Source organism: Netta rufina (genome assembly GCF_964035555.1).
Source record: "Netta rufina genome assembly, chromosome: Z".
In the NCBI taxonomy this organism is placed as follows: Eukaryota; Metazoa; Chordata; class Aves; order Anseriformes; family Anatidae; genus Netta; species Netta rufina.
The window spans coordinates 23756577-23771592 of NC_140126.1; the positions used below are offsets into that span (position 1 = coordinate 23756577).

A 15016-nucleotide genomic window follows, 5' to 3' on the forward strand; every position below is an offset into this window, starting at 1 on the left:
GCTGCAAGTCTCCACCTCTCCCCAAACCTAGGATCTTTGTAAAAAAGAGAATGTCTCTAGGTTTTCCAGCTGAGGCTCAGCTCATGATTCCTTAGTGCTGTAGCTAGCACTAAGGCTGGATCCCATTGAGTCTGGAATCATGTCTTCCCCATTTTTAACACTAGATACATATGGGTATACTACAGAAAAAAAAATCTTTTATTCCTATTTAATGTAATAAAAATAAAATACATACTTCTGAATATTTCATCAGCCTATCATTTCTACCTCTCTCCCCATTTTTGCTGTAGCTAAGTAGATTGTCAATCTTTAAGCAAAATGACTAACTACAACTAAGTGCAAGCATTTGATCCAATGAGTCTACAGGTTCCCCCCCCCCCCCCCCCCCCGTATTATATACCATCTACAGCAAGCTTTTGAGCAGAATGGTGAAAACAATTTGGTTTCCCAAATTTTGCAACCTATAGTTCAAATGTATCATTAAAATTTCATTATATTACCCTTTACAGCAATATATCACATAGCACATAAGGAACCTCTCTGCTCTGAGAAATTTTCAGGGTGAAATAATTTAAACTTCTCAAATCGGGTAGCTGTAAATTCAGCTGCATCTTATGTTTTTGTAAGTACACAAATTGCTCCAATATTATTTTAAAATTCTATTGTGAGATTTATGTCCTTTATGTGCTTTATCCAGTCCAATCCAGTAACAAATAGAGTATATGAGTAGTTTCTGAATATTGATCCCCTTTATTTTAGTCAAAAAAGATTTAAGTTTCAGTTGCAATCTTGGCAATTTAAAAGTTGCTGGACACTACAGCTATACTGTTGACTCCTCTGTCCCTAGCATAAATACACAGTGTATGCAAATAAAACTGTTCTTAACCACTTAAAACAATTCCCTAAGCAAAACAATTCCCAACAAAGAAAGGTTTTGTGACCATAACACTGCATTAAAATTGGTACAACTAACATGACAACAATGGGAAGAGCCTGGGCCATATTTTGACACTTGTTAATGGAGTTACACAGTTGTAAGTGAACCAAATCCAAACCTCTGCAAAGACTAGGTCTTAGCCAAAGTACATTCGTAAGAAACATTAAAATTCTCTGACATAATGCATTAGTTCAAAAAGTGTTGTAGGTCGTACTTTCTTCTATGTTTGTTTCTTAAAAGAACAACTGTTTCTTAGTTGATTGGAATACTTTGAAGTTATATAAATTCAAAAGCTGAATACAATTCACTAATCAAGAGTTCCAGGTGCTATCCACTGAACTGTCATATAAGTAACTACACTACAATAACTCACCTTCAACAGCACTGGATGTATTACATTCTTCAAATTCAATAGGACCTCAAAGAAATAGCAATGAAGATAAACATTAGCTTAAATTTAACTTCAAATGAGGGACAAACACTTTAGCCACTATTACTATTTCTTGAAATTACTAGATAATCATTTACTAGATAATCATAATTATGACTTTAAATGGTAAAGGAAAACCACGGTTGCTCTGTCAATGGTCAAACAGATGGTAAAATCATACATATACAGCAAATCATTAAATATTTTCACTTTTTCATGGTGAAAAATTAAAATTTTAGTGCACACTGCCTGAATACAGGTTGACTGCCTGTGCTCTTAGAGCCACATGAAACTATTCTGTTTCCTTTTCTCATTCAAAACTGTATCTCTAATATAGCATTAGTGTAAAGTTTTAGGCTTACCTTCTTTTAATGAGAGATAAACTATGTAAAAAAATTGAAAACCAAAAAGTATAGCTGTAAGTCTAATTTTGAGATTCACACCTTTCCTGACTGTATTTTTAGTTCCTGTTTCTTCTTCATAGCTAATTACCTAGACAGTGAAAAGTGATGTGTGAGCACCGTTTAAGTGTAGTATCTAAATAAATTCATTATTGTGACTTCTCATTAGAGCTGACACAAGGTAGCGGTCAGGTATTATTGCAAAAGGTAAAGCTAACCCTCGTTTCTTCAATCTGTCTAAGTCTAGAGCTTGTTTAGCCCCACTATGAGCCATTTTAAGAAGTTCACATATACACTCATTATAGATAAATACAGAGGAAAAAAAAAAAAAAAACACCACTGTTCCCAATTCTGTAAGATTGCTATTTTTTTTTCCTCATACTCTTTTTTGGGGCTTACTCATCTGCTGCAAATGAGACTGAGATCTTGCAAATTTCAATTACAAGCAACTAGAAGTAAAGAGATTGTGGAAACTTAAAATACAGAACAATTCTCACTTCTGCCCCAAAGCATATGTGCTAGTAAATACTCTAATTTATTTATCTTTATTATGAAATCAAGATTGTTTTGGAACATCTACCATAAAACCAAGAGTAGTGTAATTTTCAGTGTGTTTTCACATAAAATAAAAGGTGTGCTTGCGAGCATTTTCCATCATTCTCACTTGCACTCACTTCAAAATGAATGTGATACCCTTAGTCTTAAAGTAACTAGTTGATATAAACAGATCGTATATACAAGAAAGATGACTACAGGCTTCAGTTTGTTTTTTTCTTTTTTTTAAGCAGTACAACATAGCAAATTACTGTACTGCAATTAGAGATGCCACAACAAAAGAAAAAAATAATTTAGCTGTGAATTAATATTGTGAATTACACAACTGGGATTAATTTGCATTTGATTTACTCAGTTTATTACCTCAAATGGTTATATTTGTGAAGTAACCCTTAAAATGTATATTAACTCTTGAAGTGTAAAACTGTGTTCAACATAAACACCACATTTTGATGGCATTTCTCAAAATTGCAAATGAAAAAAAGTTACACTTATGTCAAACAAAAAGATAAAAATATAAATGAGAAACTGATTATGTAGCTACATCCTAGGTAATGTTAAACAAACTGAATTATTTTAGGCATACTAGATAAAAGCTACCAGATAATTTGAAATCTTGCAGATATCTAGTGAATTGGATTTAAAAAAAAAAGAATTCTAAGTAATGACTTATGTTTATTGCAATGACACAGTCTGCAATATTTTCCCTGCTGGTTAAAACAAAACAAAACAAAACAAAACAAAAAACGTGTTTGTAAAAGCAGCAGTAGCATGAGAATCTAGGACTAGGACACACTGATACCTCGTTTATCATAATGTAGTTGCTTAGGCTCCAGATGAAGCTCTTGAGAGCAGAGTATCAAGACTAATTTCAAATGCCAGTCTTAACTACCCTTTAAATTTCAATTGCTAAATAACTTAAACACAAGTCTAATTATTCCACAACAAGATAAAATGCAAATTCCAAACAGTTCTCTCATTCTACTATATATTGTAAATATATTGACATTTTAGACTGCTCTTCCAATCATTTCTCCTTTGCTCTCCTTGAAATTCATTGTAAAACAAAGTCACTGTGCTCCAAAAGTCAGCAAATCTGGATATCTCACAAAATGAAAAAACAGAAAAAAAAAAAAAAAGAAGAAACACTGATTCAGAGAAATGTCAAATCCCTATAACAATTTCACCATTTTATTTTAGTTAATTAAACACTATTGTACAAAACACATTGAGGACAAAATTCAGAAAAAATACTGTAAGACATAAAAGCTCAAGAACAGATCCATTACTTATTCAGTACTTCACTTCAGACAATCTATTTTTCATCAATTTGCTAGGGATTCAACTGCTTCTATTTCTTGCTTCTATGCATATTTCCATTTAGCCAGGAAAAAAACAAAAGCCAAACCAACCACAAGCATTCTTCCCCAAAACAAAAACAGAAGGAAAAAACTGTAAACAACAGGGACTTAAACATATTTTTAGAATAAAACAATACTAAAGGTTTTTCAGAATACCATCCTTTCTCTTTACCATTACCAGTTACTAACACAGATTCCCAGACTTCTAATTCTACTCTAATGATTAATATATATATATATATATGTACGTATACATATTCAAGGTTCCAGTAAAACTCATCCTTATTTCAGATATCTTTCACTTCAAACACAAGCATAAAAAAAAGATTGATCAACATGAAAACATGAACACATCAAAGTTTCTCTATTTTGTCCACCACGCTTGCCTAATGTTTGTCTTTGAAGGAAGATTTTTATTTATTTATTTATTTATTTATTTACAGATTGATAAGCTCTTTACTTCAAGAAATGAACACTCTTACTTAGTACCGAAACACACACGGATGTGAAGAACAGATTAGTATGTTCATTTAGAATTAACACAAACTGGCCTATCCCCACCACCCTGAGCTTACAGTCTTTCAAAAGGGTATTCTTTCCTCATATGTCTATAGAATACAATCTGAAACATTCTTAAGAATATTAAGAATTAAGAACTCTTAGTTAAGAATAGTCAGAGACTGTAATTATCTAACTTCATGCTTCCTCAAAATGTGCAGTTAATACAGAAAACCCTTCTCCCCACATGCTTTTTCCTTTCTCTGTCTGCTAGCTGCTATACTACAAGAAAGATAAATCATGAGAACAGCTTTCTCTTACACAAAATTCTGTGAACCAGTTAAAATTCTAAAGCTTCTTCTTATCCTAACTTACATTTTCCATTTAATTCAGATTTCTGTAAGGCTCTTTACCATTTGGAATCTGAGATATTTAAGATGCTTATGCCTGTCACTAACAAGTTCACAAATATCACAAATATTCACTCACAGTCTATCCTTTTCCTCCAAATTCCATAGAAGTTTGCTTTTTTTTTTCTTTTTTTCCCTAAAATTTGTATGTAACCTTCTCCTGACACAGTGTATCATATACTTGTAGCAAAGGCAAGCAAGGGTAAAATTCATACATTGCGCACTTTTTAGCAGAACAGCACGAAATTTGTAGTAGCTCTTATTTTTCTGGAGTTTTATTCCGTAACTTCAGATCTCCAAAACAGTTCTGTTCCCTACATGCCCGCTGCAAAGAACACCACATTTAGCCCTAGGAGCGTTATTTTAAAGCCAAAATAACATTTCAGAAATAGATATTTTATGTGGTGCCGTATGGTGAGCCAATTTAGAAAATGGAACAGCTGTGATGAGCATTTGGTAGTCCGCAAAATAACTAGAGTTTCTTGCAGGCAGAGAGCTTTGTGCCTAAAGAAGTAATAATACTGTTTTTCAGCTAGAAGCGTGCACTGTTGCCACATCATCTCCCACTACAAGATGCAGCCAACCAGAAGCTTTCTTAAGAAGTTCCACTACATTATCCACTGTATTTTTTTTGCCTCTGGATAACAAAAGCACCTGTGCTATCACTGAAAACAAACAAACAAACAAAACCCACACACTAAATCAAAAAGCTTTCTTCCCTGAACAACCATAACCTCTATCTTTCTAATTCCTAATTTCTTAATCTTTTGAAAATCCTCAAAAATTCCTAATGGGTTGGCAATAATGTAGATATCCAAATAGGTGTAATAGATAGGTGCATATCAAAGCGTGCAAACTCGTGGATTGCTATCACACTAACTTTTGTAACAGCTGCACGGAGATGTGCATGCACTACATCTTCACGAGGAGGAAAGAAGTTTTCTTAACAGACTTGTGCCCAGCTACTGCTGTGCAGACAGAAGGTTAACTCCAACAAAGATTTCAGCTCAAAACCTGCACGATTAACTTAATGGCACTTATACTTTGTCTACAGAAACAAATGCTGCACAACCTAACTTCTGAGATTTCTGAAGCAAGTATACTGATGTACTTGTCCATCACAACATCCGAAGAAAGAAAAGCAGTCATTTCACATTGAACAGGTATTGGTGATGACAGGGACTGAAGGGACACATTTTAATGGATATCTCTAGAGTCCTAGCCACATGGTAGCCCAAAGCACTGAAAAGTGTTACCACACTGAAATAATAATGACAATAATCTGCAGTACTACAGTCAAAGCACTGAGATTTCGTTTGTACTTTTTCTCACAGAAAGACAAGAAACTAATGTGAATTCAGATGGGAGACTATTCTCAAGCATTCACCGGAACACAAAAAGAATAAGGACATAAGAAGAATAAAAACAAATATTAGAACAAAACCAGGAATACGAAAATCAAAAACACGTTTTAAGACACTTATCAGAGTAAGTAAAAATTCATAGCTGAGACTGCCCTTTACAAAAGTCTTTGCATTCATGTTCTTTTGGTTTACGGATGGATAGTTTCAGGCTCCACTTAATATCTTCGCAGTCTGGTCTGCTCGTTCTTACCTTGAGCTATGGAATGGTAACTCAATGATTTATATATCTGAAATACTTGTACATTAAACTTAAAAAACTATTTGATACTGTATGTACCCTAGGTAGAAAAAAAAAATGTGTAAATGAAGGTTAGCATTTACAACAGAAAGAAATATGAGTATCTTGTGGGATTTCAGTCACTTAAGGATACATACCTAGCTAGCAGGATGCTAACGAGAACTTAGCACCTACAAATGAAGGGGGCCTCAAAATTTAGTAAGCTCCTCTAATTGTATATCCACATTCCCAGCAAGCATCACCCTAAAACACTTTCCAAAGTAGGCTGCTGCAGCTCACAGCATGGCACCAGCAGGGACAGATACAGACAGGAAGGAAAAGCAAATGGACAATGGCTTTACAGACACATGAAAGCGGAGGGCTGCTATTTGACCAGAGACTGAAGCAAATAAATCACGAGTGGGTCCGTTCATGGTTCCTGAAAATGAGGAAGCTTTGGTTTGCTAAAACAGAAAATGGCAATTTGAAGAAACTGACAATTTTGATTTTAATTAATCTAATAGCTTACAATGAGTGACACTAGCATCAATAAAGTAACAGTGAATCTGTAGCTCAGGATGCATATCCCAGACTATTCAGAAAATATAGGTAGAGTTCTCTTGTTATGGGAGGCATATATGTGGACTTCCACAACACCAAAAAGCAAAGTGGATGGCTAACACTAAGGAGATACTAATCTTATTCAAAGATGAATGAAGAAAATGTAACTATGCTGATACAATTGCACTGTTAATTTTAATGTAGTACCTACTACATATTTATCCTATGTCTGTGGGAACAGTTTTTTCAGAGTATACTCAAGGCAACTACAGAAGAGAGTTTATAAATAACAACCCTTATGCCTGCTAGCAAAATTATGTACAAAGTAACACCAATAGTCTTCAAGACAGTTACGTTCTTTGTCAAGGCCTTGAAAACCAGTTATAAAACCTACCCATAGTATACGGTCAGGGAGACTCTGGAAATAAAGGTTTTGCTAAGGTCAGACAAACAAAATTATTTGCACTTTGCATAACAGGGAAAAAAAGTTTTATTGTTTGAATTCTTAAATAAACAAGTCAGGTAAAAAAGCCAACTACTATCACTAGGAAGGCAAACAATATTACGTCATTCTCTGGAAAAGAGCCCCCAGTAAGTATACCAATGAACTGGAAAATCCTGCCAAGCTAAAAAAAATAAATAAAGCAAACAAATCAAGAAGTCAATAAATCAACTAACAACTGTTTTACGTTTGTATCTGCTTTTGGTCCTTTTTAGTTTAAGGGGGCTACACATGACAGAAAGAAACGCTCTCCCACCCAGACATGTATTTTTATTAACTACATTTAATTTCCAATAACTGGAAATCCTCAGTCACTCAAAGAAAAAAAAAAATATATATATATATTCTGACCTTTCCTCTATTCAAAGGAAACAGTTTACATAACGCACGCACATATATAAACATTAACATATCTCTTTCAACCAAAAGCTTTTAAAAAAACTCTGTAAATCTGCACTTGTAGTTACATATACAGTAACAAACAATATTCTTGTTTTTGATAAAAACAAAAGTTTTTCTATTTGACAGTAAATCATGCATGAAAGGAGGACAATTTTTTTAAACTGCATATGCTTCACATGCTGCTTCAAATGGCAAAGCTTTGCGTGCCTGGCCCAGTGCCAGTTGACAGCTCAGCTGGATATCAATGCACATTCTGACCCCCCTTGCAGCGTGTCACTTCTGAATTGTTTCCGCAGTAGAAAGTTTATTCAACCTCTCTCTCAAATTCAGTGGACCGACCATCATTCTGCTATTTAATCATAGCAGAACAGGTTATTTTTCTGACAGCACTAAAGCCAGAGAGCAATTCCTAATGAACAGCTTGATACAAGTGGAATTTCGACTGTTTTAGCCTCAATTAATTCTGCTGTCAAAACAAATGACTGCTTTTAGTGTTTAGATGTTAAGCTGTATCACAAAGGTCAATTTTGTATGTACACAAACATATAAGCAATCTTTTTCTTGCCATCATCTGATCCTGATCCAAGCTATCAAATTTAGAAACCAGGAAACCAAAATTGTTTCTAACATCAACTTCACATTTTTATTGCCTGTCCAAGAAAGATAAGCAATTTTCTATTGCTTATCTTTTTTATTTTATTTTATTTTTCCATGGAAAAGGATTTCTGAGCTAGAATTGGAAAAAACAAACAAACAAAAAATCAAACATAGTTTATTTGTAAGAATGCATTATAAAGATGCATTAGTCTTTGAGGTAAATAATGTATCTGTGTATATTAATCGTATTAGTACCAGACTCTCTCAAACAAACATTAGTTCATGGGTTTGGTCAGCTCTATCTCACTAAAGAGGATAAGGGACATAAAATACAATAACTGACCTGAATGTAAGCCTGACTGTGAGAAAATACTGAAATTGTGATAAAGCTGTATCCTTAAACCTAATTCTACAAATAATTTTTATACAGTTCCACTAAAATAATCACCCAATTTCTGACTAGCTTTTTTTTTTTTTTTTTACATAATCAGGCTTATGTATCAGCCTAGCTTTCTAGAGATGCTTGAGACTTGACTGAATCCTCTTTTTCAATGCTCATTTTGAAAAAACAAAAACAAAACTATAGCATGGTGATAGTACTTCAGCTGAAAAAATTGAAAAGATAGAGGTGACAATGCCAGCATAGACGACTGTGCTTATCAGTAGCAACAGCAGTAGCACTTCCAAATAACTTCTTTTTTAGATGAACAGATTAACATAAAAGGAGAGCAAACTTTGCCTCCATCCACTCAACAAGCAATTTGTTCTAACCCTGATTCTGCTGCGGTGCTTTTAGCCCCTCACGCTATTCACAGGATCAAAGGAAACATCATTCATCTCAGGCACTTCAGGTACTGTGTATACAACTCCACAAGTACACTAAGCACGCTACTCTCAAGGGGCAGTATTTCCCTGTGGCTTACACAGCAACAACGAACTAGAAAACCTTCATTATCCTCATAGTTTTAAAACGATTACCATCAATTAAGATGTTGATCAGCAGAAAGGAGTACATTTTTTCTCTAAGGTGACAAACATCTTCAGTTATAAATAAACTAATTTTTATTGCTCAGATAACTCAACAATTTTCAACAGGATGCACTAAGCACATACTCAAAGCAGTTCAAAGTTTGAGATCCAACTATCCTACAACACCAGAAAACAACAAACACAGAAAATTTCAGCAGTTTCATGAAATTCAAGAAATGAGTGACAAAATTAACGTCAGCTAAGACAACAATCTGCAGAATACAATGTTCCCAAGTCCCTTTCTTGATACCACTCCCAGATTCTTTCTCACCCTCTTCTACTCTCTTGCTTTGCAATTTAAATTCATTTTATATTTTCTTTTCAGCTGGGTAACGAACAGGATGTGAGATATAGCAGGTTTTAGACTCTCCACGAGCTGGCCAACATACAAACACATACTCAGCTGCCTGCTGACTCTCAGTATTAGCTACTGGACATATTGCAGGACATATTTGGGTCCTTCTTTACCTGTATCCTCATTTTTACCTAATCTTTGCAACCTCTAATTTTGCATCAAATTTGGTTGAAAGCAGCAAAGCCTTGGGACAATAAAACGGCAAGACTGCAAACACCTAGTTTATAATAATAAGCATATGCAACACACAGCTTTGTCTGCCTGCAGGATGAAAGACTCGTCTGTTGCAGGCAGAACATGCAAGTATGTAATGATGAAAAAATTGCATAGACACATTCAAGTAGTGTTCTTCTTAGAGTCAAGTCAGCTAAGATGTTTTTTAACACAAGGCATTGTATGTACATTAAATAATATCCCTCTTCTTTAAAGAATCACTTCTTTGTAACTGTTGCACAATATCCCTGTAAGCCAAGAGGTGTATGGTTTCTAAGTCCTGAACTCAAATCCATGATGAAATCTTAGGAGGTTAAAACCTTTTCCAGGACCTGTTTCTAAAAGAGAGGAGAAAAAGGGAACAACAACAAAGAAATCGGACAGAAAAATGTTTTTTCAGGTAGACAAAAACATCTTCATAAAAACATCTTTATGGGAAATACATGTTTTCTTGTTTTGTAGCACTTTTATAGTGCTATCCAATTTACATGTACAGAAGATTCAGATGTTAGGGCGAGGAAGAAAACAATTGACGCTTAATCACCTTTCCACCCTAACTGTAAAATGGGAATTTACTGATTACTCCGTGACAGTTTCCAGTGCTACTAACACACAAAAAAATTGTAATTAAATTCTTCCTAGTCTGTTTTTTCAGCATAGGTTTGACTATGAAATATGTCTCACTGTTTAAAGAAACTAAATATGCATAATACCATTTTTTGTTTATTTTTAAATCCTTCTTTGGACATTAAAAGCATCTAAGCAATATCAGGCAAATGTGACAGTTTCAAAGTCAGTGGCTGCAAAGGGACAAATGTCTGTGACATGATCCTGATTTTCCACTTCTATCTAATCTTCCTGTACCAGACTATCAAAAACGATGTAGCACTACACAATCCTCTAAAGTGTATCAGCTACAACAGTAAACCTGAGAAACACAGTGTGAAACTAAATTCCCAAAGCTTAGGAAGTTTAGTGCTAGTAACAGCATTTCTTACACTGTTTTTTTTAGAGACCATCTTTCCCACAAAACTAGGCAACTAATAAGAGAAAAGTCTTCAAAACAAATCCATAACATTACATGAAGAATTTAAATTATGAACATCATTAATAAGACAGGAATTTGAAGTTTTATTGTTATGGCTAAACTTGGGCTTAGGTATGAAGAATGCAAGTCTAAGAGACATTTAAACCAACCAGCAGAGAGAAAAGTGTATGTGTTAAACAGATGTATATGTAAAAAAGCATCAAGAAATTCCCATTTTTGTAGCATTTGATAATTTTGCACATATGAATCTAGTTTGGTAGCTAAACAAGATGGCAAGTATCTGTACAGCTATTCAAGCAACAGGTGCCCCCCTGCACCTTGCAATGCCAAAATGCAGAAAAATCAGTATCGATTATTTAAAATGAAATTGCTCATGCAGAAGGCTTTCTGGATGTGGAAGATGATTTATGGCAATTAGGAAGAAAATCGAAAGATACTGAAGAAAAAGGGGATGAGATTCTGCACTTTCTGACAACCACCATGGACTCAGGAGGTCAAAGGTATATTAACTGAGAACTCATTTCCAAATCATAAATGATATTCTCGATCAAGAAAGGGTATAATACACAGATCTAGTTCACTCAATCAATTCACTGCAAAAAACGTCCAATGATAGCTTGTTCTGGTATAAAGCACTTCCATGCTGTAGTATTACTGTCAATGAAATTACGAGAAATAATTAATGGTCTATTAGACTTGTCAAATATTGTCCAATAATTGTCTACTAGAAACATGACCGCATACTACTTAGTGTGTAAACTGTGTAAGTTTGTATGTTAGACAAGTGCGTGAAGACTGTATGCTTAGGATTTATTTTAATTTTATTAGAAAGGTAAAGTTCATGATCAAATATCCTACTTGAGACTCCTCTATTTGCTTCCCTAGTGGGAAACCATATTTTTTCTCAATAACTTAAATTACAAGATTCAAGATGTTGCTTTTCTCTAATGTTAGTTTAGTAAGAATGAACTACAGCATAGATGTTTATAAGGTTTCCAAATCTTTCCACATTTCAGTTTGTTTTTGCTAAGCTGTACCTGCTGAAAGAAAATAAAAGAAAAAAAGAGAGAATACACTTCCAATTGTGCTTCTTGTGAAAATTTCATGTTTGAAAAGGCCATTTAATGTTTACTGCGTCCACAGAACATTTTCTACCTTAGAAGAAAAATGTCTTAAACAATTACCCCCTTCCTCCAGCATTAATTTCATATGTTATACTGTTTATATAAATAAATTACAGGTCTCATTTGCTATATTAGTAAAAAACATGCCTCATGATGCTATTTCTATACTCAGGTGTTTAAAAGCTCTTCATAAATATTATTATTGTAGTAGTACCTATCCTGCAAATTACTTCATTTTCTGAGGAGTTTATTACCTAATCAGTATTTAAATTACTGAAATTGACATTTCTTTGCTTCCACAACCTGTAATAATTACTTGCCCTAGTCTGCAGCAGTTTTATTTTTTTGTTGTTTTTTGTTTGTTTGAGGCAGGCAAATCTAAGAAAAACTGACAGTACTTCTAAGGGAGTCAAAGCTTTTTTTTCTGTTGCATCTACAGTTGTTTAAAAGTTTCTGTGGTATTTTTCATTTTTCCCTTTTCCCACTTTTTAAAAATATATTTACGCTACATTTCAGTGTTTTAGCTAGCTCTGTAGAAGAAATTGTACTAATATACTGCAGAACTGTAATGAATCCGAAAAAACAACAAGGGCATGGTTCCAGATGGCATGGCACATGCATTTCTAAAGGTTATCTTTACATAAACTTTTACTGCTGTTCAACTATTTCTTAGGTGTGTGGCTTTTTTTGTTGTTGCTTTTTTGACAAACCATTGAAGTTGGTTTCCTGCTGTTCTACTGTTTTCTCTTTCAGCTAATCTTGTGGTTGGTCTTTTACAGATTTTCTTCCTAGTTATCACAGGCAACTCTTGATTTCCCTAAGTATTTCAGAAGAATTGGACTTTTCTTTCTCTGATGGAATGAACCCAAATTTTTCACACACCAGGAAAGGATCACTCACCTTTTAAATTCAGATGTGGACTTCTGAATGTGTGTGTCTGTGAACGTAATACATTCAAGAAAGATACCACACCAAGAATAATTTTTGTTATTAATATGAATTGTTCTTTCTACTACTTAAAACACAATCACTCTAAAATGAAAAGCTTAATTAGCTTCCTCAAGGCACCACATTTGTAGCCCAACCTGCCAAATAACGTTAAATTTCCAGTTGGCTGACAAATCCAGTACAATGCTACCAGTCGTCCACAGGCACTAAGAGATTTTCACAGCAAAACCTGTAGTTTTAACTCTCCAGACCGTTACAAATAATAATTTATTCTCTTTGTTTAAATCAAATTTGCAAGTTAGATATATTTAATTATTTAAAGTCTATGCTGGCAGATAAGATTTCCTAAAGTCTACGGCAGTTTTGGCAGGTTTGTTATCTATGACAGGACCTAATTTTTGCAGGCAAAATCTAACAGAGACCTAGGATAGGAACTAGGATGCATGAAGGGACTGTCTTCCTTTACAGAGAATACTATTGTGAATCCCTTGGGCACTGTCATTGTTGATAAACTAAACTCCTTCCTCAGTCAGCCTTCTGTACAGAATTATGTATGGGCACAGGCTTTGAAAAACTGAGACACTTCTGGCTATTGATGCATCTATTCACAAGTGTTGGCAGTATTAAAATATTCACAATATTTACAGAAAATATAAAAAAAAAATTTATAAGAACATAAATAAACAGTTGCTTTGTTATAATTCCTTGTGGAAAAGAATCTTAAAGATGTCACGCAGAGCTGTTCAAAAATTAGTATTAGACATTTTCAGTGTTTACTTCCACCTATTTTGTTGTTTAGCTTCCTAGAAAAGTATTTTTTATAAAACCTACAAACTATTATGTTATCAAACAAGCCCATGGAAAATACCAATGCCTGCCACACCCAGCACCGTTTGAAGTCTTTCCCTCAAAGCAGAGTTTATTATTCAAATACATGAAAAGCTAGCAGCCTTAATCAAAGCAAGCTTCAATATTCCATGACCCTTGTTTTGCCTCTCAATCTCTGGGAAAGGACTTAACTTCATTCTGAATTTTCATAGACATAAAACAGTTGATCCAAACACTTTTTTTTTTTTGTCTACATTACCCTATACACCTTGTTCATTTCTTCTTATGATAGAAAGTATATAGTTTTACACAACATAGTAACTTAAATAGTAATGTTAACAAAGAGGAAGCACTACTGTGCATTCACACTACACTGGTTACTTAGGACTAGCTTCACAGCTGTGGTGCAGCTCACATTAATGCTCTTGCATTCACTTTGGGAAAAGCACATAGGTAGTGCTCCATGGACATTTAGGTCTAAAATGACCACATAACAATTAGCAAAGGCCAAACAACATCTCATAAATTCGCACCTCAACTTTGCACCAACTCACCAGAGCCAACAGCCAGCCACATAAAACATTACTCTAATCACACGTACAACAATTCAGTTGAGTTAATTGAATCAGTACTCAGTTGAATTAAAGCCTAGGTAAAATTTGTTTTTTAAATGTTTACTAAATTGAAGCTTTGATGCCTTACAATTCTGGTAACAGGCAATGCCGGCAGCATTAATGAGCTTGTAAGGAATCCAGATTAAACTGCTTTGATTGCCATCCAAATAGTAAACATAATGGTTTGTCAACAGTTTTGCAGCCTGTGAAATTTCCATACTGCTTTCAGCAGGAATGTCATGCTTAAATAAATCATTTTTAAGGCTTCAAAATAAGGCTTCAAATGCTAGCATTCCAGAAACAGAGCTCCCAGACGTGTTGCCTCAGAGCAGACAAGGATCATCAGCACATTGAGGACACTGGAATATATTTTTCTGATATGCTCTGCCTTATGAGGCATTGAAGGTCTTGATATTATAGCTGTTTTAAGTCAGTCTAGACTACTTCACAGCCTTCCCAGAGAGCTGAATTTCAAAATGATTAATAAATAAATAACAATTCTGAATTTATGCATGCATTTGATATCCATGACCTTACACTTCCTGATAATTGGACTTACCAG

The 15016-nt window shown here is 34.3% G+C and overlaps 1 protein-coding gene across 2 annotated transcripts in view; it reads right to left on the bottom strand.

The window, feature by feature from the left end:
- The window catches only part of FCHO2 (FCH and mu domain containing endocytic adaptor 2), a 93627-nt gene that overhangs the window by 43353 nt on the left and 35258 nt on the right, over positions 1-15016 (bottom strand). For both annotated transcript variants that reach the window (XM_084305478.1, XM_084305479.1), the window contains exon 9: positions 1311-1355. In XM_084305478.1, coding sequence (XP_084161604.1) covers positions 1311-1355 — 45 coding nt within the window. The remainder of the gene's footprint in view (positions 1-1310; positions 1356-15016) is intronic.